Here is a 22,245-nt window from a genome sequence, read left to right as displayed (position 1 = left end):
CTTGAGTGGTCTCTGGAAGACTGGAGTCACAGTCGAAACTGTCAAGCAGGTGACATCTAAAAAAACTATACCTTGTCTGAACAAAAGAAAAAAGAAAAGTATAATTAAATAATAATAATAATAATAATAATAATAATAATAATAATAATAATAATAACAAAGTGATATTCTGTGTGAAAACTATGGTATAAAAACATTTTTCCTGCCGCTAATCTGATGTTTTCTCACATTTTAACATACTCTAATACTAGCTATTACTCACTTCATGGAGATAATATGCAAAAAAAAAAAAGATTGATTTTTAATTGATTTACACTAAAACATATTAGTGCAGATCAGGTTTATCAAGAACAGCAAAGTTACAGTAATGGTATGAATTGCAGTGTTTGGGATGATGCATAAGTGTCCACTGTGTTGGCTGATATCCAACTAAAACAATAAAACCCATGAATATACTAGAGAACAGCTGGAGAAGATCTGTCCACTGTAGTAACCACTATGCATGAAAGGGTTAAAAGCAAATATATTAAAAAACAGCAGAATAAGCAGCAAATCTGACGACATAGTACTACTGCACGAGGATATTGCACAAAGCTTGAATTTTGAAGTTTTAAAGCTGAGAGTATTTTGGAGACTGCATTAAGTGCATAACCTACAGTAGGACACACAGTACAGTCTAAATCATACACATCCTCCACTGGATTTGCAGAAACTTGAAATTGAAACTTATTTACATCCCAGTTGCCGGTGCCTCCACAGTGCGTGTAAAATCCTCTCTGGAGACCTTTTCAATCTGTGCGTTATCCTTCATTGTGACAATAACGCCCTTGCTCTGGTGATACTTCTTTCAAAAATTGATTTCAACCACGGGTTTAAAAATTCCATGAGAAACGGCGTGAAGTCTGCCTCGTCATTTCTGCCTTACTGATCCCAGAACCGCTGTAACATTTGCCGGCATGAACCCTTCACGAAAAGGACTCACACTGGTGGTTTAAACTGCAGCCACAGTTAAAAGAGGATTGGAAGGTAGAATAAATATTACATAGCTGCACTATGTAGAGAAGAAAACGGCCAGAGTTAACAAGTAAAGGTGGTTGCTTTGTAGACACTTCTTCCATTTTTCCTTCACTTGCTGCCCCGGTGCATGTGTGCATGTTATGTGTGTTTGCACGTGCACAAGTGGGTGCCTGCGAACATTGTTGGTTTTAATGTATTTTTAATTTCCCATGAAGTGACTGGAGTCCTCAGTGACCGGCACTCCATAATTGGCTGCCTGTGTGAACATCAGTCAGCCTAACGAGAGAGAGAGAGAGAGAGAGAGAGAGAGAGAGAGAGAGAGAGAGAGAGAGAGAGAGAGAGAGAGAGAGTAGGATGCTGCATGTGCACACAAACACAAAGGTAAGCACCCACATTTACAACTGAATGCTGAATGTGGTCTGGCAGACTTTTTTTTTTGTGTCTTCCCATCTGAAACACACACACACACTGAGAAAGAAAGTCTCATTAACCAAGCTGGTGCAGCCATTTCCTCCAGAGGGAACAGACAAGAAGTGTTTACCTGTTAGTGTGTGTGTGTGTGTAGTAATGGTGTATGAATACACGCAGTACAATTAGCGACATACTGCACATTTGTACAGCTGTTAGCCATAGTTCACTCACGGCGCTGGTTAATGCATGCACCGACACACTTGCACTCTAATTGTATTCATTATAAGCCTATAACAAACAACAACAGTGATTCTGGGTGTGATTTAAAGCATCTGCGTGATTTCTGCATTTTCATTATAGTGGAGAATTTTACTCCTGCACACAGGGGTCCAGATCGCCGCTCTGCAGAAATGTGTTTTCTGGGGCTGTTTAGACAGAGAGGCACCGGGGACATGATACTCTGAAACATATACCTTGAGTTTAATAGACAACAATTGGGTATAGAATATTTAGAGCTGCATTCAATTTCTGTCTGCTCATATTTTACACACACACACTCTAGAGCACAGGTGTCAAACATGTGGCCCGGGGGCCAAATCCGGCCCGCTAAAGGGTCCAGTCAGGCCCTTGGGATGAATTTGTGAAATGCAAAAATTTAACTCCGATATTAACAATCCTTTTAGTTCAGGTTCCACATTCAGAATAATTCAATCTCAAGTGGGTCAAATCGGTAAAATACTATCATAATAACATATATGTTATTACTGTTATTATATGTTATTAGGCAAGGCAAGGCAAGTTTATTTGTATAGCACATTTCAGCAACAAGGCAATTCAAGGTGCTTCACACAGGACATTGAAATAAAAGAAACAAAAAGAAACACATTTAAAACATTATAAAAGAAACAGGTAAAAGGTGATTAAAAACAGCAAGTAAGAAAACAACACATAAAATCAAAATAAATAAATAAATAAATAAAACAGAATAAAATAAAAATAAAAACACACACATATTAAAGTAAAAGTTGCAGTGCAGAGTTTCAAGGAGAATATAAAATTTAAAAAGTCAAAAGCCTTTTAGTCAAAGGCAGCAGTGAACAGGTGAGTCTTGTCGTGGAATTTACCGTTCAACTGTTAACTCACACAAAGAAAAAGGGAGAAAGTTAGAGTTAAAATAATAAATGCATTTATTGAGAAATCAATCACAGACAAAGCTCTGTAAATGAAGTCTGCCTAAACAAGAGAAAACTAAAGATTATATAGAACCAAATCCAACCCCCTCAAACTATGCTGTCATTCCTTACGTACATCGTACCACCCCATACTACTCCTTCTCTGCTCCGTGAAGAGGTCATGAGGACCTCTTCACTCTAACCTTGCTTGAATACAGGCGCCATCCTCTATCTACACATTCAGACATTTAGGTGTTTGGGTTTCAACTCAAGGTAAGAACTTCGTCCCCAAGTCGGGGTTGCTACAGAGTGGTAAACATCACACATAACAATGACTCAGCATGTACTTAACAGTATAACATATTAAAAGAGTATAAAATATAAAAAGTAAATTTTTCCACCACAGTCTTTAACCTGGACTTAAAAGAACTCAGACTCTCAGCAGACCTGATATTTTCTGGTAGTTTGTTCCAGATATATGGAGCATAGAAACTGAACGCTGATTCTCCATGTTTAGTTCTGACTTTGGGAACACAGAGCAGACCTGCACCAGATGACCTGAGTGGTCTGGATGGTTCATACTGGACTAGAAGGTCTCTGATGTATTTTGGGCCTAAAACCATTCAGTGCTTTATATGCTAGTAAGAGAATTTTGAAGTCTATTCTCTGAGAGACAGGGAGCCAGTGTAGAGACCTCAGAACTGGGCTGATGTGGTCCACTCTCTTGGTCTTAGTGAGGACTGGAGCAGCAGCATTCTGGATCATCTGCAGTCATCGAATAGACTTTTTAGGGAGACCACAGAAGATACTGTTACTGTTATTACTATCATAATAACATATATGACTCCCATCCTTTACGAGGTGAATTTCAACTCCTTTCCTCTGGACGGAGGTTCTTAGTCCCAAGGTGCAGGACACAGCGTTATAAAAACAGCTTTGTTCCTGTCGCCGTCACTGAGCTCAATAAGAAATAGTGACGTTGCACTTTGCTAACTTATTTAAATTTATTTCATTTTTTTTGCTCTATTTATTATTATTGTGACTTCAAATTTTTAAATTGTTTTAAATTTTATGTTCTTATCCTGGTTTTTATCCCGGATTGTTTTTATCTTTTCTGGTTTTTATTGTGTTTTTTTGCATCTTGTTTTTATTTATTTGATCTTATCTATTTTATTCTTTTACTTATCCATGCTGCTATACCGATGAATGGTGGAACACTGAGCACTTTTTGTCCTGTCTGTAAGCGTGATCAAGTGCCTGTCTTGCATGTTTAATGTATGTGTTGTTGTAATGCCAAGGCAATCACCTACAGGGTGGGGAAGCAAAATTTACAATATTTTGAGGCAGGGATTGAAAGACAGTGTATGACCAATTAGTTTATTGAAAGTCATGAGAATTTATTTGCCACAAGAAAATGTACATAATAGAAAATGTTTTTATTCTATGTGTCCTCCTTCTTTCTCAATAACTGCCTTCACACGCTTCCTGAAACTTGCGCAAGTGTTCCTCAAATATTGGGGTGACAACTTCTCCCATTCTTCTTTAATAGTATCTTCCAGACTTTCTCCTAATAGTTTTGCTCATAGTCATTCTCTTCTTTCCATTATAAACAGTCTTTATGGACACTCCAACTATTTTTGAAATCTCCTTTGGTGTGACGAGTGCATTCAGCAAATCACACACTCTTTGACGTTTGCTTTCCTGATTACTCATATGGGCAAAAGTTTGTGAAAAGGTATGGATAATAGTGTTAGGTATGATTATGACATCAATATATGTTTGGTTTCAAAACAATTGACGTAGTGCCTGCTGAGAAAAAACAACTAAATGTTCATTGTAAATTTTGCTTCCCCACCCTGTATATGATTAAAGCTACACCGTATGATGTGGCATTTTTACACTTTTCTTTTGTCATCTTAAAATGCTCCTAATAAGTGTGTGTCAAACTAAAATGTAAAAGAAATCCACCAGGTATTGAAACTCAAAAATGTTTAATTGTCATATATTTCTAATAAAAGTCTGACCAATCATTTTAGTCGGTCCGAATATAATAATTGGCCGAACCTGACTGAGCCTCCTGTCAATCATCCATTACGGCCATCCAGCATCCGATCCATTATCTCCGTCTCACATCCGATGTGTGTCCGTCTGAATCTGACACTTCACTGGTGCTGCTTCTCCTGTCACTGACCACAGTCTACTGTCTAGGATGTGTTTGGATAGAACTGACATGCACATGTGGAAGGGAAAAAACGGATTTATGAACAGAAACGACAACTGAGGGGCACAAACGGGAGTCTGATGAATGAAGGATGGAGATAAAAGTCCGGAAGTCAGCTGTACTGGACTGAACAGGTCTGCATAAAGCTCAGCTTTTATGACGGTGGGACTCATACAGGTACATGTACATGGTGTCACACATGTAAGATGATGTAGGATGATAAATGTATGGACTATGACACTTCAAATGTCCACGGAAAATTTGCGGAGGCCGTGTGTTCACAGTGCGCGCACCCATCTCCTGGGCACTGCAGTGAAGACACTGACCCAGTACTGCACAGACCAGGTCTACTGATGGAACAGGAGCCGCGGGCCCGCGGCAGGTGGATGATGGATCTGATTACTGAGGGAGGGGTCCGCGGACACGCCAAAACGGACCGGACCTCCACCTCTGCTTCCTCCTCCGTTTCCATCACGCATCAGGAGAGAGGAGGAGAGAGGAGGAGGAGCCTCAGAGCTCAGGCAGAGGGAAGGGGGCGGGGCTTTGGAGGGAGGCGGGTTGTTCATGTTCAAACTTTTACTAAATGCTGAGAGAAATGCCACATCGGTAGGTATAGCTTCAAGTGTTATTACACATATATATTGGTTTATGTACATTTATATAATAGTTTTAGAAATCTTCCACTAAATAGAACCTGTAAAGTGAATGTATTCTAATGTGCAGACAGTGTTTTGAAGCAGATCTTGTAGCTCTGAGACAAATATTCCTTTTGAGTCAAACCCATTCTCTCGTTAATTCTTGAGTTTCACATTTTGACCCAAGGCTGTATCTTGGAAAGTTCAGCCAACCAGCATTTTTGACTTGATTTTTCTTTATCACTGACTCTCATGTGGTAAAATTTCATTACTTTTGTTCTGGAAGCATTTTCCTTGTAGACCAGTGTTATTTATATCTTATTATTTTTCTGCTTCGGCCCAAGTCTGCTCAAATTTAGCTGAATTTGGCCCCTGAACTAAAATGAGTCTGACAGCCCTGCACTAGAGGACACACGACACACAACACGAGGCAATTTTGTCATATATAGGATTTATTTACACTTTGTATTTACAGATTTCCATTTCAAAATCTTCTCTGTACACATTTTTAAAGAACTACTACGCCTGTCACCCGTTCGCTCTAGTATTATCTGATTTGCTTTGAGTATTTAAGAGGGAAAAGACACAGGGGAGGATTTTCTTTCAGTTTGGTTTTCCTAAACATATTTTCATGTCTGAAGAAGTATAGCGCAAAAAAAAAAAAAAAAAGGACTCAGAAATGAAAGCAGATGAAAATATTACTTAAGGATACCCTCCTGGAAATGATGCTCCAAAGAATGTTTGAAGTTTACTTGAGTGTTTTGCTTTTTGTGTGTTAATACAGAGTGGGTTCCAGCCAGATACCTCCCAGGCCTTCATTGCCATGGAGACGTGTGCGCTTGGAGGCAGTGGCTTACGGGCAGACGAATTTGACATCGGCCGCATGATAATGTGTGTTTGTTTATTAAACAATCTCTTAAAAAAAAAAAAAAAAAAAAAGTCTGAGTGGGCAGGTAATATTGTTGTTGGAAAGAACATTAATGATCTGCCACAACAGCGAGACTGGAGAAAGATTTAGAAATAAAGAAGTGGAGCCCAACTACTTAACACATTCTGCCAAAAAGCACACTTCAGAAACTGCAGAAAGTTGTTTTTTTGATGGTGAGTAGGAACATCAAATCACACTGAATGGATGAATTCAGATTACCCACACAAATCCACAGAAAATGCAGCAATGTTATCAACCTCCAACATTATTTATTTCCACCGGGCATCTCTGGTTACTTCTTAACCCACAGTATACAATATTAATGTGTGCAATAAGGCAACTTAACTTCTTGAAAAGTACTACTTTGGATAATGAGCACAATAAGTGAGCGTTTGCTAAACCCCGTCCCCCTTCGTTGCTGCTATAGCTGTCAAGCTCTCGGCGCGTCTGCATTTCATAACAGTAGAATTTACCTCTCTAAACACTTTCTCCTTACCTCATGAGCTAAATTGAAATCACCACGAACATATTTTGTTAGCTGTCGTAAGCTAGGCTAATTAGGCTAATGATAGCTCACATCTGCACATTTTAAAATGAGGCTAAAATGGATCTGAAATACAGTCGCGGAAATAATTATTAGACCATCCTTGTTTTTTTCGATTTCTTGTTCATTTTAACTAAAGGTACATTTGTTTGGACAAATATAATGATAACAACAAAAATAGTTCATAGCAGTTTAATTTCAGAGCTGATATCTATCCATTTTCCATGTCTTCTTGATAATAACCAAAATCACTTCAGTTGTTACGTTAATATCTATGGCATTGTACTGACAAAAACAGTGCTTTTAAGGCATTCCATGTTTTCTTTTCTGTCTGTTTTAGTCACATGATACACAAAGGAGGTAGGACTGGATTGGATAACCATTGTTTTTGATGACTTTAGATCAGGGGTGTCAAACTCATTTTAGTTCATTTCCACATTCAGCTAAATTTGAGCTGAAGTGGGCCGAACCAGTAAAATAATATAACATATAAATAATGTCAACTCCAAACTTTTCTCTATGTTTAAGAGCGAAAAAGTAAATTTACATTATGAAAAGGTTTACATCTACAAATCCTTTCAAACAATGTGAATAACATGAACAAACTAAAAAAAAATCAGTGTAATTTTAACAATATTCTGCCTCAGTTTATCATTTACACATGTGCATTATACCTTACAGATCACAGTGGATCTACAAACACACAAAACATTTAATAACAGGCAGAATATTGTTAAAATTATACTGATTTCTCTTAAGACATTTCAAGTTGTTCATATTTGTTCAGGTTATTTACATTTTTTTGCGAAATTATACTTCGTTTTAGTGTAAATACATGAAAATATTTACATTTACATAGAGAAAAAATTGGAGTTGTCATTATTTCTATGTTATTATGATAGTATTTTACCGATTTGACCCACTTGGGATTGAATTGGTCTGAATGTGGAACCTGAACTAAAAGGATTGTTAATATCTTCAGTGTAATTTTTGCATTTCACAAATTCATCCCAAGGGCTGGACTGGACCCTTTGGCGGGCCGGATTTGGCCAGATGGTCTAATAATTTTTTTTGCGACTATAAGAGCAGGTGACAAGTCTTGGCCAAAAACAACACATTTACCAAGTAAAGGCCAGGTCGATGGTAGTTCACGATAAAAGCGAATGTATTGCCGCTTCAGTAACTTACATAGTTGGCGTTTTTAAAGAGTATGTTTAGCATTGAAAGAAAAAAAAAAATGCTACAGGGAACCCACTAGATAGACATGATGGAAGCTAAACATTCACGATTCACAGCTTAGCAAGTCTGCTTTGATTAGATACAGCTTCAAGGGGGAAGAGTTTAGCCCACTGTCACTTGCTGGAAATATATTTTGAGTATATAGGATAGATTTTAACCCTTCATGTTGGTGGCTGACAAACCCAAAAGCTAGATGTGCAAAAAATTATGTATTCCCCGTCCCTTCACAGCAAAATCAAAATGTCATAATATTGCTTGCAGAAATTTAAAGAATCTTTTAAGTTAATTTGAGGTTCAACTCAAAACTAGCGCGTCCTCGAGTTTTCAGTCAGGCACAAATTAATAGGCTTGTCATGTAAACAGCATAAAAAAATAAAACTGAAAAAAAGAAGAAGACAAATATTTAAAATGTCGATTTGAAAGAATAGATCTCGTACAAAAAGACCGAGGAGAAAAAGGCTGTAGACTGTTAAATTAAGTGCAGTTTTTCTTTTGTCAGAGAGCATGGGAGATGAGGGGCTTGGGAAACTGGTGCGGATCGTGGAAAGAAAACCCAACGTATGATCAAAGACTGACGGCTCTCTCAGAAAAAGCTGAAATTTCAAAAAAAAAAAAAAAAAAACACAACTCGCTCTATTTCTCCGTCTATATCCCCCTTCACAAACGTGCACACTGTAACGCTGTGGACTTGGGTGACATTAATGGATCCTGACGGAGTCGCGACGGGATGCTCCAAATGTGAACAGCTTGACGTTATGTCATGAATGTCTGATTACACCCCCCCCCCCAAATTCCTCCCAACATTACACCAATATGGTGCTTCTGGTATCGAGATAGACATCCTGTGTGCTCTTTACACAAGACAGCAAAGTAATAAATGATGGAAAAAGAACAATGAAGACGTAACAAACAGGAAAATACAGACGGAGGGGCCTTTTCTTGGGGTAAAACTGCCATGGGATAATGCATGAAAAACTGCACCTTGCACCAAGATATGCAAAAAAAAAAGATAACTGTTGATTAAGAATGAGCTCAAATTTGTTACCACAAGTATTAACCAAGAACATTTTAATTGCCCTACCTGAATTTAATGCAAACAAAACCATCATGATTATGCTCCGCCGTGTTATAGTATTATTTACAGCAACTTGTTTGTCACTGTTGAAATAAAAATGCATAAAAAAAATTGTCAAACTCCCTGATGCAAGCAGCTACAACTGATTGTTCTTTGTAACAGAGGGAGGATCAACAATTGCTGAAGCTGGGATGTTACAGTCTCTAGCATTTCTGATTATTTGCACTGCATAAGCTGGGAAACTGTGTAGAATACTAAACAATACAATCCTACTCTGAAGTGTTCAATAGCACAGGCATTGTTTTGTTATTTTTTTACTGAAGACTTGTGTTGTTCGTGCAAGATCAATTAAAGTTGGTAAACTGAAAGCCTTTTTTAAAGATCGAGGCTGCAAAAACAAAAAAAAAAAAAACACAAGCCAGGGAGGATTAAAAGTCACTGACAGAGAGGAGTTTTTGGGGGGGTTTTGTCACATATTAATCTTGAGCTAAAGACTGCCATTCTCACCATAAGATGAATAAAAGTAGAATTTCTTGGATGGGAAGTTTTGTTTGAAGATTTAATCGGCAAATGTTTTATAAGCTGCTAATTCTAAGTTCTATTTTCAGCAAAATGTCAGACTCCTTCCATCCATCTATAAACCACACACGCTGTGCAAATAAGGATCGTATCAAGTAGGCAGACAAGTCAGCTTTGAAATAAAACACCAAAAAAAAAAAAAACCTGCATGGATTAAGACAAAGAAATACACTAACTTTGTACCCAAATTAAGGCAAAACTCCACCTGTTACTCTACCCATAGTGTCAATATTGTGTGAGTTTTTGGTGTGTAAATGCCTCAATAAGCGGATCTCCAGTTCTGGCTACTTGTGTGTTAATGTGAGCACTGAGGTAGTCCTAGTTTAAAGAGGAGAAGTAGCTAATATATAAGTCACGGCCTTTCATATATACGGGCAGGTCTGAGGATAACGATTAGATAAACGCTTCCTTACTCCTCATGGCTTATTACTTTCTTTGATGTCGATCTGTGTGTGTTTGAGTCTGCTGACTCTGCAGCCTCTAACCGCTGCTTGTCTTACACTGATGTCGGAGTGTAGGTGGGAGGGGTGCTATTAGGAAAGGGCTGAGCTGGTGTATATGTGTATATGTGTGTGTATGTGTGTGGCTTGTGGAAGGAGGGAAACATGGCTCCCCTGACAGACGGACAACCTCGTCCTCAGTAAAATTCTGTGTGTTTGTTTGTCATGAAGGTAAACAATCTGTGTCCTTCCTGGCACTATGGAGCGTAAAAAAAAAAAATAAACAAAAATACGAAAAACATGTCATGTTTCTTCAGGTTGTGCAGTGACCAGGAGAGGGGCTCAGATATGTAAACCATCTAGCACAGTGGCCTTTTGCTAACTTTCTTTGTCTTTGCAAACTAAAAAAAAGGTCACATTTTTGCCACGGGGAACAAAAAAAACAATGTATTGCCATGGTATTGGAAATAAAAATAAGCAGAAAACATCATTTTCTCAGAGTCTGACAGAAACCCCAGGCGATGTTGAGCAACAGCTCATGGTCCTGCATCAGGCCTGAGGTTAGACTTTGAGGTGTCAGCTTGAGCGGACAGGACTCCCAACAACAAGTTGTGGTCTTCGCTGATGATGGAGTCTTCACCAGACACGAGAGCGCACATTTGCGAGTTAATCAGAGAAAAATAATTTTAAAAAGGCTCCACATGAACGTTAGATGCTACACCGCACGTCCTCGCAGTCATCGGTTGATTTAAATCTCTTAGTAGTTCGAAGGCCCACAGGGCGATGTGGGAAGAGGTGGGGTTAAGAAAAGGAGGCGGTCCTTCCACGTGGCCTCTGCTTCAGTAGAGGAAGGATAGGACGAAGGGGAAAAGGAGGAAGAGGAGGAGAAGGGAGGGAGCGGCCGCTGTGAGCCACGCTTATCATCTCTTGTAGTGGTTGGGCGCGTCAGCGAAGGCAAACTTCAACCTGTAGGCTTCAGCCAAAAGTACGCTCACTTCCTCGTTGCCCCAGTGCATTGTGGGTAGATTCTGCAGCAGGATCATCAGTCCCTGTTAAAAGAGCAACAAACATTTTAGAGGACTGAGAGAAACCCAAAGCGGCAGGCGAGTGAACAGTAAGAAAAAGCAAAAAGCAGTGTATCTGTTTTAGAGGAACAGGAGCAGTGAAATCCTGAACAGAGGCGGCTAATGTGAGAAGACTGTAAAAGAAACGATGAATCAGCAGCTGTTCGATAGAATAAAGGGTAAAGGAGGCGAAAGGGAAAGGGAAAGAACTCACACTGCGTTGGCAGAAAATCGGGGAATTTTATTATACTATAAAGCATAATGTCAATGCAAATGAAAGTAAAAAAAGCCATACAAGCTAATTTTCAGATGTAGCTTGAGGTTAAACCAGGCTTTTATATTAATGTTTTGATTTGAGGTAATTACAAATGTATTTTTGCAAAGAAATAAAAAGGACATTTGTATTTGAGCAGATGGCAGTGCATGAGTCAAAAGGGAGATAAAAGTTAAACTACATTTTACAGTCTATTAAATATTTATGTTATGTTTTCAAGCAGAAAAGCCAAGCATTTGCTGATTCCAGCTTCTTACATGTGAGCGTGTGTTTTTCCACAGGTATATGTCACTGATGACTGACATCAGATGAAAAGTCAGAATCAGTTCAACGTGTCTTCTCAGGAGACCATGAATGCACATCAGTACTATTTACAGCCACACTGCTGACATGGCGGCAAACATGATGTATATTAAAAAACTTCATGTATAAATGAGTGGAAGTGAGGAGCTTTTTTGACCTGACATTAACCTGTGTTTTGTGTGATCTGTGGACTGATGTTCACACAAGAGCTGTTTTCAGGAATTCCAGGGATGGATATCATAAGAAATTATTAAAACTGCAGTGGAGAATTACTCAGCATTGCAGTAAATTCCGTCATAGAGTGATGGCTTTTATGATTCACACATTTAAGGAACACAAGCATAATCATAACATATTAAAGGGAATGGTGAGGATGATAAAACAGAACATAGAACAATGTAGCAACAGGGCTCCCACAGATTCGAAATGTCAAAATTCCATATTTTTCCAGACCCTAATTTCCAGACGTCTTAGTAAAAAAATTCCAACCAGTCTTTATATTTGGGATTTATGAGCCAGTCGTCAGAGAATTTCCATCTACCCATTATGAGTTCTGCCAACGATCATATAAGGCATGCTGAATAGCTCGCTCATGAACAGTGTGTGGACATCAACTGTCTGTCAAAGCAGCAGTGAAACTTGACGACACCTGGGCGGGCCTTAAAATGGGTTGGAGGAGGATAACAGCAGAAGGCGGGGCATTCAACCTGTCAATCTGCCAAAATGTTTTCTGGGACGTGTAGCCTACTGTACAGGGTGGGGAAGCAAAATTTACAATATTTTGAGGCAGGGATTGAAAGACAGTGTATGACCAATTAGTTTATTGAAAGTCAGGAGAATTTATTTGCCACAAGAAAATGTACATAATAGAAAATGTTTTTATTCTATGTGTCCTCCTTCTTTCTCAATAACTGCCTTCACACGCTTCCTGAAACTTGCGCAAGTGTTCCTCAAATATTGGGGTGACAACTTCTCCCATTCTTCTTTAATAGTATCTTCCAGACTTTCTCCTAATAGTTTTGCTCATAGTCATTCTCTTCTTTCCATTATAAACAGTCTTTATGGACACTCCAACTATTTTTGAAATCTCCTTTGGTGTGACGAGTGCATTCAGCAAATCACACACTCTTTGACGTTTGCTTTCCTGATTACTCATATGGGCAAAAGTTTCTGAAAAGGTATGGATAATAGTGTTAGGTATGATTATGACATCAATATATGTTTGGTTTCAAAACAACTGACGTAGTGCCTGCTGAGAAAAAACAACTAAATGTTCATTGTAAATTTTGCTTCCCCACCCTGTATGTGCTCACACAAACATTTTAACTGCACTAGCAAGAGCCTTAAAAAACAGATCGATCCATTTCTTTTTTTTTTAAGACATTCATAATTTTATGTTTTAGAAAATTGAACAGTGGTAACAGTCTGGAAACAGGAATATTTTTCCATATATTTGTTTCCATTTTCCATACTTTTCCAGACCTGGAAATTTATAAAATCAAATTCCATACTTTTCTGTACTTGCGTAGCAACCCTGTGGCAAACTGAGCGGTCTGAATGGTGTTTTAAATCCAACAACACGACTTTACAACAGCACTGAAACACTCTACAGAACATTCTGCAGGTTAAAGGGAATGAACCCTACATGTTGGGTTCTGAGACACAAAGGGACCTGTTAGCTTTACCACAGTAATACAGGTGGAGTGGAACCAGCAGGTCATGGACAATGTCATGATACTCTCTGTGAAGGAGTAGTAAAACAGGAGGACCACTTATGTGTAACTAGCATGAGAAAAACTGTCTAGTGTTAACTCCTGCATGATTACCTGATTACTCATTGATGTATAGTAAAAATTAAAAAAAAGTGAATGTGTAAATATTAAAATTGCCAACCTGATGTCTACCTTCTGAATGAGTAATCAAATCAAACATGTGGTTCCAGACCTAAATCTAGACCTTACTTTAGAATGTGACATTGTAAATGAATCAGTTGGGTATAAGTATCAACATGAAAACAATGACCATTATTACTGTTTTTATTTCATTGTAATGTACGACATATGCTATTGTGATTGTATCTTTAAGCACTGAAAACATATCTATGAATTAAAATGGATTATGCAAAGTAAATAATACACAAACTACAAATATATGTAAATATTCTCCTCAAATGAAAAAAAAAGAACATGTTGGAGCGCTATAAATACAAGTATTCTCTGGGTTGTTGTATATAGATAAGAAAACCATTCACATTTACACCTAGAGGCAATTGAGAGTCACCAATTAATCTATTAACCTATACGTCCTTGGACTGTGGGAGAAGCTGGAGTAGCTGCAGGGAGAAACGCAGACAAAGGGAGAACATGCAAACTCCAGAACCTTCTTGCTGTGAGGCAACAGTGCAAACAATCATATTGCCATTAAGTTGTCAGATGACTCTAAAATGGTTTAATATGACGCTGTTGGGACTTAGACAGAGGACATCAGCAGGGTCTGAGTGATCGGGTCTCTGCATGCCCTCAGTGCCTCTGGACTCTTTGGTTTTCGCTGTGTCCAGGACACAGGTTAACAGCAGGAAAGAAGAGAAGCTAAAGCCTAAAGTATTATGTCAAGAGGTATTGTAAGCTACACTGAGGATCCTGGGATATTAGAAAAACAAAGTTACACAAAGACTGCAAAGAAGCGGCTCTTATCAAAACAAACTCACTAGTGATGGATATATTTGGATGTACGCGGTGAATGTGTATTTGTGTGCATATGTCTTAGAGAAAGAATTTGTGTGTGTGTTAAACTGATGTAACACCTTTTTGTTTTGTATTTTCTTTATATACAGGGTGTCCCGAAAAAATTATACACACTTTAAATGATTGTAAAGTAGATGTTTATTAAAATTCATTTAATTTTCCAACTGTAATAGAATTTAAAAACATAATTTTATTGTTTTGTCACCACCTGTTCTCAAACTGACATCCGTTCTGGTCCAGACACTGCTGACAACGCCAAGCAATGGAATCACACACATCACCAAACAGTTCCCTCGGTATTTGTGTGCATTCACGTTCAATGGCTGCTCTCAGTTCAGCGACTGTTGCAGGTCCCATAATGTAGACTTTGTCTTTTAGGTATCCACATAAAAAAAGTCTAGTGGTGTGAAGTCTGGTGAATGCAGAGGGTATTCAACAAAACCCCTCCGTCCAATCCACCTGTTTGGCAAGTTCACCAGACCTCACACCACTAGACTTCCAGTGTCTGGACCAGAATGCACATCAGTTTGAGAACAGGCGGTGACAAAACAATAAAATGTTTGCAAATTCTATTACATTTGGAAAATTAGCATGAATTTGAATAAACACCTACTTTACAATTATTTAAAGTGTATATTTTTGGGACACGTTGTATACAATATTAATGGTCTTTTCTCCTATATACCCCAATTATTCTGTTACGTACTTACCCATCTAAATTGAATAACATCAGCCTGTGCAGGGACAACAGGTGGAAATTAGCCTCAGCTATAACCTGGCACCAACATCTTTCTTTCTGACTCTGTCTCAAGGTTACACTGCTCTGCAATTTTTTAGAAATGATTTGTTTCAGAGATTAAATGTGCTAAATGTTACGTATTTTAATAAGATTAATTGGAAAATAAATGACAAAAGTGCTGGTTTGCTAACGTTTTCAAGGTATATGATTAAGTGTTATTACACATATATATTGGTTTATGTACATTTATATAATAGTTTTAGAAATCTTCCACTAAATAGAACCTGTAAAATGAATGTATTCTAATGTGCAGACAGTGTTTTGAAGTAGATCTTGTAGCTCTGAGACAAATATTCCTTTTGAGTCAAACCAATTCTCTCGTTAATTCTTGAGTTTCACATTTTGACCCAAGGCTGTATCTTGGAAGGTTCAGCCAACCAGCATTTTTGACTTGATTTTTCTTTATCAGTGACTCTCATGTGGTAAAATTTCATTACTTTTATTCTGGAAGCAGTTTCCTTGTAGACCAGCGTTATTATCGTTAACGAAAACTAACGAAATGACGAAAACTAGAATTGTAAAAACATTTTCGTTAACTGATATAAATAAAAACTAGAATTAAAAGAAAAAAACGATAACTAACTGAAACTGTATTGTGTGTTTACAAAACTAACTAAAACGGATAAAAATTATGGATAAAATCCCCTTCGTTTTTGTCTTTGTCAATGTCGGACTGATACAAAATCGATTTATTTCCCTCAAGCAATTTTAGCTAACGGTCCGTCACTTGCCGTCACTTGTGGTTGCCCACTCTATGTGGAAACATGAAGACTAAAGTTGGGAGAAAGCAGCAGAGTCCTGTCTGGGATTTATTTGAATATGACGGACAAGAAGAGAAAAGATACGAAAAAACTAAAATTAATACTAAAACTAGAAGCACTCGGAGAGCGCAGACCTCCGCCAAGGCTGATCAGTGGCCCCCCCCCCGTGGGCCCCCCCACCCCCGATCACCACCAAAATTTAATCATTTCTTCCTTATCCCATTTCCAACAAACCCTGAAAATTTCATCCAAATCTGTCCATAACTTTTTGAGTTATGTTGCACACTAACGGACAGACAAACAAACAAACAAACAAACAAACAAACAAACAAACAAACAAACAAACAAACCCTGGCAAAAACATAACCTCCTTGGCGGAGGTAACTAAACTAAAACTAAGCATTTACAAAAAAAATCCAAACTAATAAAAACTAGCAAACCTGCTCTAAAAACTAATTAAAACTAACTGAATTAGAGAAAAAAAGTCAAAACGAAATAAAACTAAACTATAATGAAAAATCCAAAACTATTATAACCTTGCTCTGTCTTTAAGTCAATGTATTGTCGTGCACTGTCCCTGTTTAGATAAAATCATATCATCTCATACTTGCTTTCTCCCTCTGCCTACAGTGTGTGTTGGTGTATGGCAAAGCTGTTATTAACTCAAGGTGCTTTAATAACAGCTTAGTGAGAAAAAACATGCAATAAATGTTTTTAAAGACGTGGGTGGGAGTCTAGACAAAACCAGGAAAGAAAGAATAAAGTGTCAAGTACAATTCAGTCGAGTTCAAGCCTATCCCCAGATTCCTGTTTTGTACATTACTGTGTAAGTAAGAAGACAGACGACAGCAACACACACACAAACACCCACACAAAAGTTCAATCTTGCCGACTAATACCTCTCTCTCCGAAGGGAATGAGGCAGGTTAGCAGTAAGACAGGCTAACAGTGTGTGTGTGTGTGCGTGTGTGTGTACGTGCATGGTATGGATCAGTGTCCCGAGAGCTTTCATCATCAAGGCTGAGATCATTGCCGTGACAACAGGGTTTACAACCAATCACAGTGTTGATAATCACATCGAAGGACAAATCACATTGGGTCTTCTGGTGTCTACACTCAAATAACTTCTGGGCTGGTTTGTACTTCTCCTGTGGCGTCTGGGAGGGCGTGACTCTGATGCCACACTGGTTAGAATCATCAAAAGTGATTCTAAAACGTCTGTGGTGTAACCTTACGCTCAACCTAGTGTGTCAACTCGACTCCATTTTCATGCAGAATCCATCCTCGTCTTTTTACAACTGTTGAGAAAGTCAAACTATTACAAAACTTTAAGCGGTATATTTACTACAGCAAGGCGCTCTGTGTTATTTCACCCTCCTACATATTAAATTGAAGGTGTTTGGCTCCATTAAGTTTTTCCTTCCTGGCTCGTTTTTAATGAGTCGGTGAGACGACCCCGATGACTTTTCAACAAAAGCATTTGTATTCCAAGAGAGGGTGGAAAAGTACAAGTTTTCTTCAACTAATTAGGCTCAAAGCTGCCATCAGACACAGATACACAGAGTAGGATGTAAATATGGTTCAACCTCTGCCTTTTGAGAGAAAAAGTGGACACGGCTGAACATCAGTTTTGACAAAAATTAGATTATTCACGTTTGTTTTTTCTACACCTGAAAAGCAGCCGGCGATCACTTTATTAAGTCTGTTATCAGCAGCTGGGTCTTAATATGCGTTAAATACTGTCAAATGATTATAAAGCAGTGAGTGAACATGGCTAAAGACATTATGAATTTCGGCCTCCGATGCTGTAAAACATAAAACAGGATTCCTAGTTAATGATCTAATTCCCTCTACAGCACTGTAGTAGGTCATTATCTTCAAAATCCAGCAACTTGTTCATTCCTCAGTGGAAAAAAAAAACCTATAAGAGATGCTCATTTGAGGCAAAGATCCAGACCTTAACTTTAAAAGGCTGACCTAATGACTTTCCCCCCCCTCGGTTCAGAAAGACGCACTTCTCTTAAGTATTTTCACTCTGAGGGATGAAGACTGAAGACAGAGAAGGCAGCTTGATCAGAATTCTGCTTGCCTTTCTCTCATCTGTATTCAATAGCGCATCACTCTCCCCTTTCATTGCTTACCCTCTCCCATTCAGAGACGCGCATTCAAGATCCAACCGCTACAGGCATGCATATGAGAGCACGACTTTATGTTTGCCTGTCTCATCACGTGAAAACAATCAGATGCTAAAATAAAAAAAAAAAAAAAAAAAAAAATTATAAAATATGTGAACTGCAGATGTCCCACAGAGCATCTGTTACACACATTAGACAGAATACAAATCACCTGTAACAAATACTCTGTGTGAAAAAGAACAAGGAGAGCAGCTGAAAAGGAAGAAAGAAACACATGGTCAAAACAGATAATTTGATTTGTGTAGGTCATAGGTCTGTACGTCATTAAGAGCACAGTTCATACGCATCTACGCCCTGTATTTATGCAAATGTGTGTGTGGGTAAGCCGAGGATGCTACGCACCACCCTTGTGGTCGTAGATGCCTGGGGCTAGACACGATGTACTTCCCCTACTGTACTCACTGCCCCAGGCTCTTAAAGAATACAAAGGAGGACTCCCAATGGAATAACACTAAAGTATGTCCTGGATGAGGAACAAAGTTAATATATGCTGAGGAGTGACACCGCACTGTAGTCTAGTACAGTTTCTAAATGACTGTTAGACCCCTGATATTAGACTTTAAAGAACTCATCAAGTTTTTTTTTTTTTCTTTTTAGATTATTAAGTTATAGTGCTAAACAAAAAAATTGGACCAATGGCCCTGTAGCTTACCGGCCAAATTAAAAGCTTTGGGAAATGTATCCAGATGCCATTTATTATCACCCAGTTCTGTGTATTTATTATATTACAGAAATAGCCCATGTTTTGGTCATATTCCAATCAGATCTGTAAAAAATTCAAATTCCAACTTGATATCATTGATATTTACTGATTTATTGTATCAATCCACTTCCCATCTGTTCTAATGGGAAAATTTTTCAAAGTCGCACCAAATCCAGAATCAGATCTGGATCGAAAAAATTTCAATACCTTGTGTTGACATCATCATACAGAAGCTGTATACCAAGTTTGAAGTCAATGAGAATTGTAGTTTCGGAGAAGAAGACGATTGAAGTTTTTGTAACGGACGACAGATGCCGACAGACGCCGACAGACGCCGACAGACGCCGACAGACGCCGACAGACGACGCCGACGGACACCGCATGACAACAATGGCTTGTCATGCGGTGGCTTGTCATGCTCCGCCAGTAAGCTAAAAACAGAGTTCTGTACAGTTAGCTGAACAGCTTTATTAAAGGGGTCATATTTTGCTAAACCCACTTTTATTAGTCTGTGGTTCATTTATTTGTGTATTTGGACCCTGATAGTTCAAAAAGTTTGAATTTGAACCCTCCAGGTGCTGCAGGTGGATTTCTACAACCTGTTTTAATTCCTGCTTAATTGGTTATGTCTATAACTAGTTACGTCCCAACATGTGCACATATAAGGTCAAGACTTCCAACGAATATTTCTCACAGTATGACATAACTGTTTGTTAGTAGAAGCGGTTGTAGTCCATACTGAAAATATGTCCAAACTTCAACCCGATTACCTAAAACATTCAGCTGTTGGTTGAACGGGACAGAACAGCACAGTCAACAACCTGGAGGGGGCGGGGCATGAAGTGGCTCATGTGCATTTAAAGGGCCAGCGTTCAAAACGACCTTTCTGGTGTCATTACTCAGAAATAGGGTTGAAGATGGACCTGTGGAGTTGAATTAATGAAGAATTCAGACCCAAGCATAGCATTTACAGTTTATGTGGACCACAGGGAAATGTTTGAAAATGAATAATTCCATTTAAAAAAGCAAAATATCACTCTGTAAATTTCCCTCTAGAATGAATAAAGTATCTATCTATCTATCTATCTATCTATCTATCTATCTATCTATCTATCTATCTATCTATCTATCTATCTATCTATCTATCTATCTATCTATCTACCTACTTTTTTAAGACACAGTTGTATTGACACTAAACAAAAGTTACTGGTGTATGGAACCAAAAAATATTCAGTTTTTCCTCATTTTACTAAGAATCAGGACCAGATCATAGTATTCATGTGTGATATGGTTTATTCATATCAATCTTAGTGACTAATGTCGGTAGCTAAGGGGCTTTAACACTGACAAAAAATAGCAAAAGAAAAGAAAAACTCCATTGTCACTGTATCCTGCAACAACTGATACCTTGTCCACACTAATGCTGATATTTTTTGCAACAGATGTTTTCTTTCTCCATTTTAGAACTAAGACCTTCATTTTACAAAACATCTCCGTCCACTAGACAATACAAAAACTACAAACAAGTAAAAAAAACAAACAAACCTAAACCTAGACTTAAAACTGTGACACCAGGGAAAATACTGGATCTATTGGATACAGGGGCTTTAATCTGTCATGAGGATGTGTAGCAAACAAGACGTTAAAACTAATCTTAAGTGTTGGTTCTGGTTCTTAAGTGTATTATTTACATGAAGTGGATTTGACCATAACGCGGGTCTGGTTCGTTGATGTACAGCGGGTCGTACACTGATTTACAAGCTTGTATTTGATGTTTCAGGTGAAGGTTCATCACATAAAGCAACAACAGACAAGCACAAAATGGGGTGTGTCGCCATCATTTTCCACACTTAAAAAAAAAAAAAAAATCTCAGTATTTGCAACTTAAAACAGCATTTACATAGAGAAAAAAAAACATTTTGCTAAATATCTACATTATAGTGGACAGAATATGACTTCAAGTGTGACAAAAATATAGCTTACGTTTATTCCTCTGTATAAAATTACCTTCGCCAAACAATTTCCCAGAGCACAGAAATGAATGAGCAGGAGGAGGGAAATTTGCCATGTGCTAGCGCATCTTTATAAATCAACAACGTGCCTAAATTGCTATGCTACAGGAAAAGGACCAACCACTGTCTAATCAAGGACTGCTTTGAGTGTTACAGCTGTTAAGCAATGCACCTAAATATACACGATACACACACGACTACACTCCACGCACGCACAGGCAAAAACGTACACACCAACAGTGACTGAGGAGCTTCATTAAGCACATATTTCTGCATGGTAACCATCTGCTGGCTATCACTTCTGTTGGGCTAATGACTTTAATACGGTTTAATTACATACATCTCGCTGTCAGGGGGGAACGGTGTACTCACTCCACTCCACACAGGTGGCAGCACTCCACACCGAGAGGCCATGAGCATCTGTGTGTGTGACTGAGTGAGTCAGCATGAGAGAAAAAGGAATCTGCACAGTCCGTGAAATTCAATGTATGTTTGGCATGTGTTTAGAGGTAGTGAGAGGTGTGTATGCAAGAGAGAATCAAAAGAGACTATTTGGAGTGCTGTTAAGTATAATGCATGCACATTTGCACCTGCGTATGCTTTTGTTTAAGACCAAATAAGTGAAAAAGATGAGACAGGAAATTGAAGGTATAGCCAAAGACATAAAAGGCAAGGTGTGTGTTTGGTGCTTATGCAGCCACCCTTTTTATGTCTGTGGGTTGTGGTTATTCATGCATGAATACCCATTTTTCTCCCAATACTAACAAGTACATTGATCCACCATTGCCGTACACTGTACATCGTTTAAAAAAAAAAAAAAAGCCAATTAGCTCTCCATCTCCTACGCTTGGCAAGGTTTTAACTGGTTAATGGATATTGATATAGTTTGTCAATACAGACTGTGCCGAGGCCCTTTCTTCAGAAACAGAATGTGATAACATGCTTACACAGCGCCTAGACCACATAGAAAAACATTTACTTGCTGGATGTATAGTTATTGTATTACTGGCCTCTAACCACTCATTCGTTCTTTGAAAAAAGGCACAACTTTAAATAGGTGAGGAGAAAATAAAATTAAAGCCACACAATTACTTGGGGCAAAGTAAGTAGATAAATATGAGAACAGCTA

The 22,245-nt window shown here is 38.3% G+C and overlaps 1 protein-coding gene across 2 annotated transcripts in view; it reads right to left on the bottom strand.

Annotated features, from left to right (window-relative positions):
• Positions 1 to 7,980: 7,980 nt before the first annotated feature.
• Positions 7,981 to 22,245, bottom strand: part of tbc1d22a (TBC1 domain family, member 22a) — a 125,198-nt gene continuing 110,933 nt past the window's right edge. For both annotated transcript variants that reach the window (XM_030149303.1, XM_030149302.1), the window contains exon 14: positions 7,981 to 11,310. In XM_030149303.1, the coding sequence (XP_030005163.1) occupies positions 11,182 to 11,310 (129 nt within the window). In that variant the 3' untranslated portion in view covers positions 7,981 to 11,181. The remainder of the gene's footprint in view (positions 11,311 to 22,245) is intronic.

Source organism: Sphaeramia orbicularis, chromosome 12, assembly GCF_902148855.1.
Source record: "Sphaeramia orbicularis chromosome 12, fSphaOr1.1, whole genome shotgun sequence".
NCBI lineage: Eukaryota > Metazoa > Chordata > Actinopteri > Kurtiformes > Apogonidae > Sphaeramia > Sphaeramia orbicularis.
Note: the sequence above shows the minus strand (reverse complement) of the source record. Positions and strands in the feature narration are given on the sequence as shown.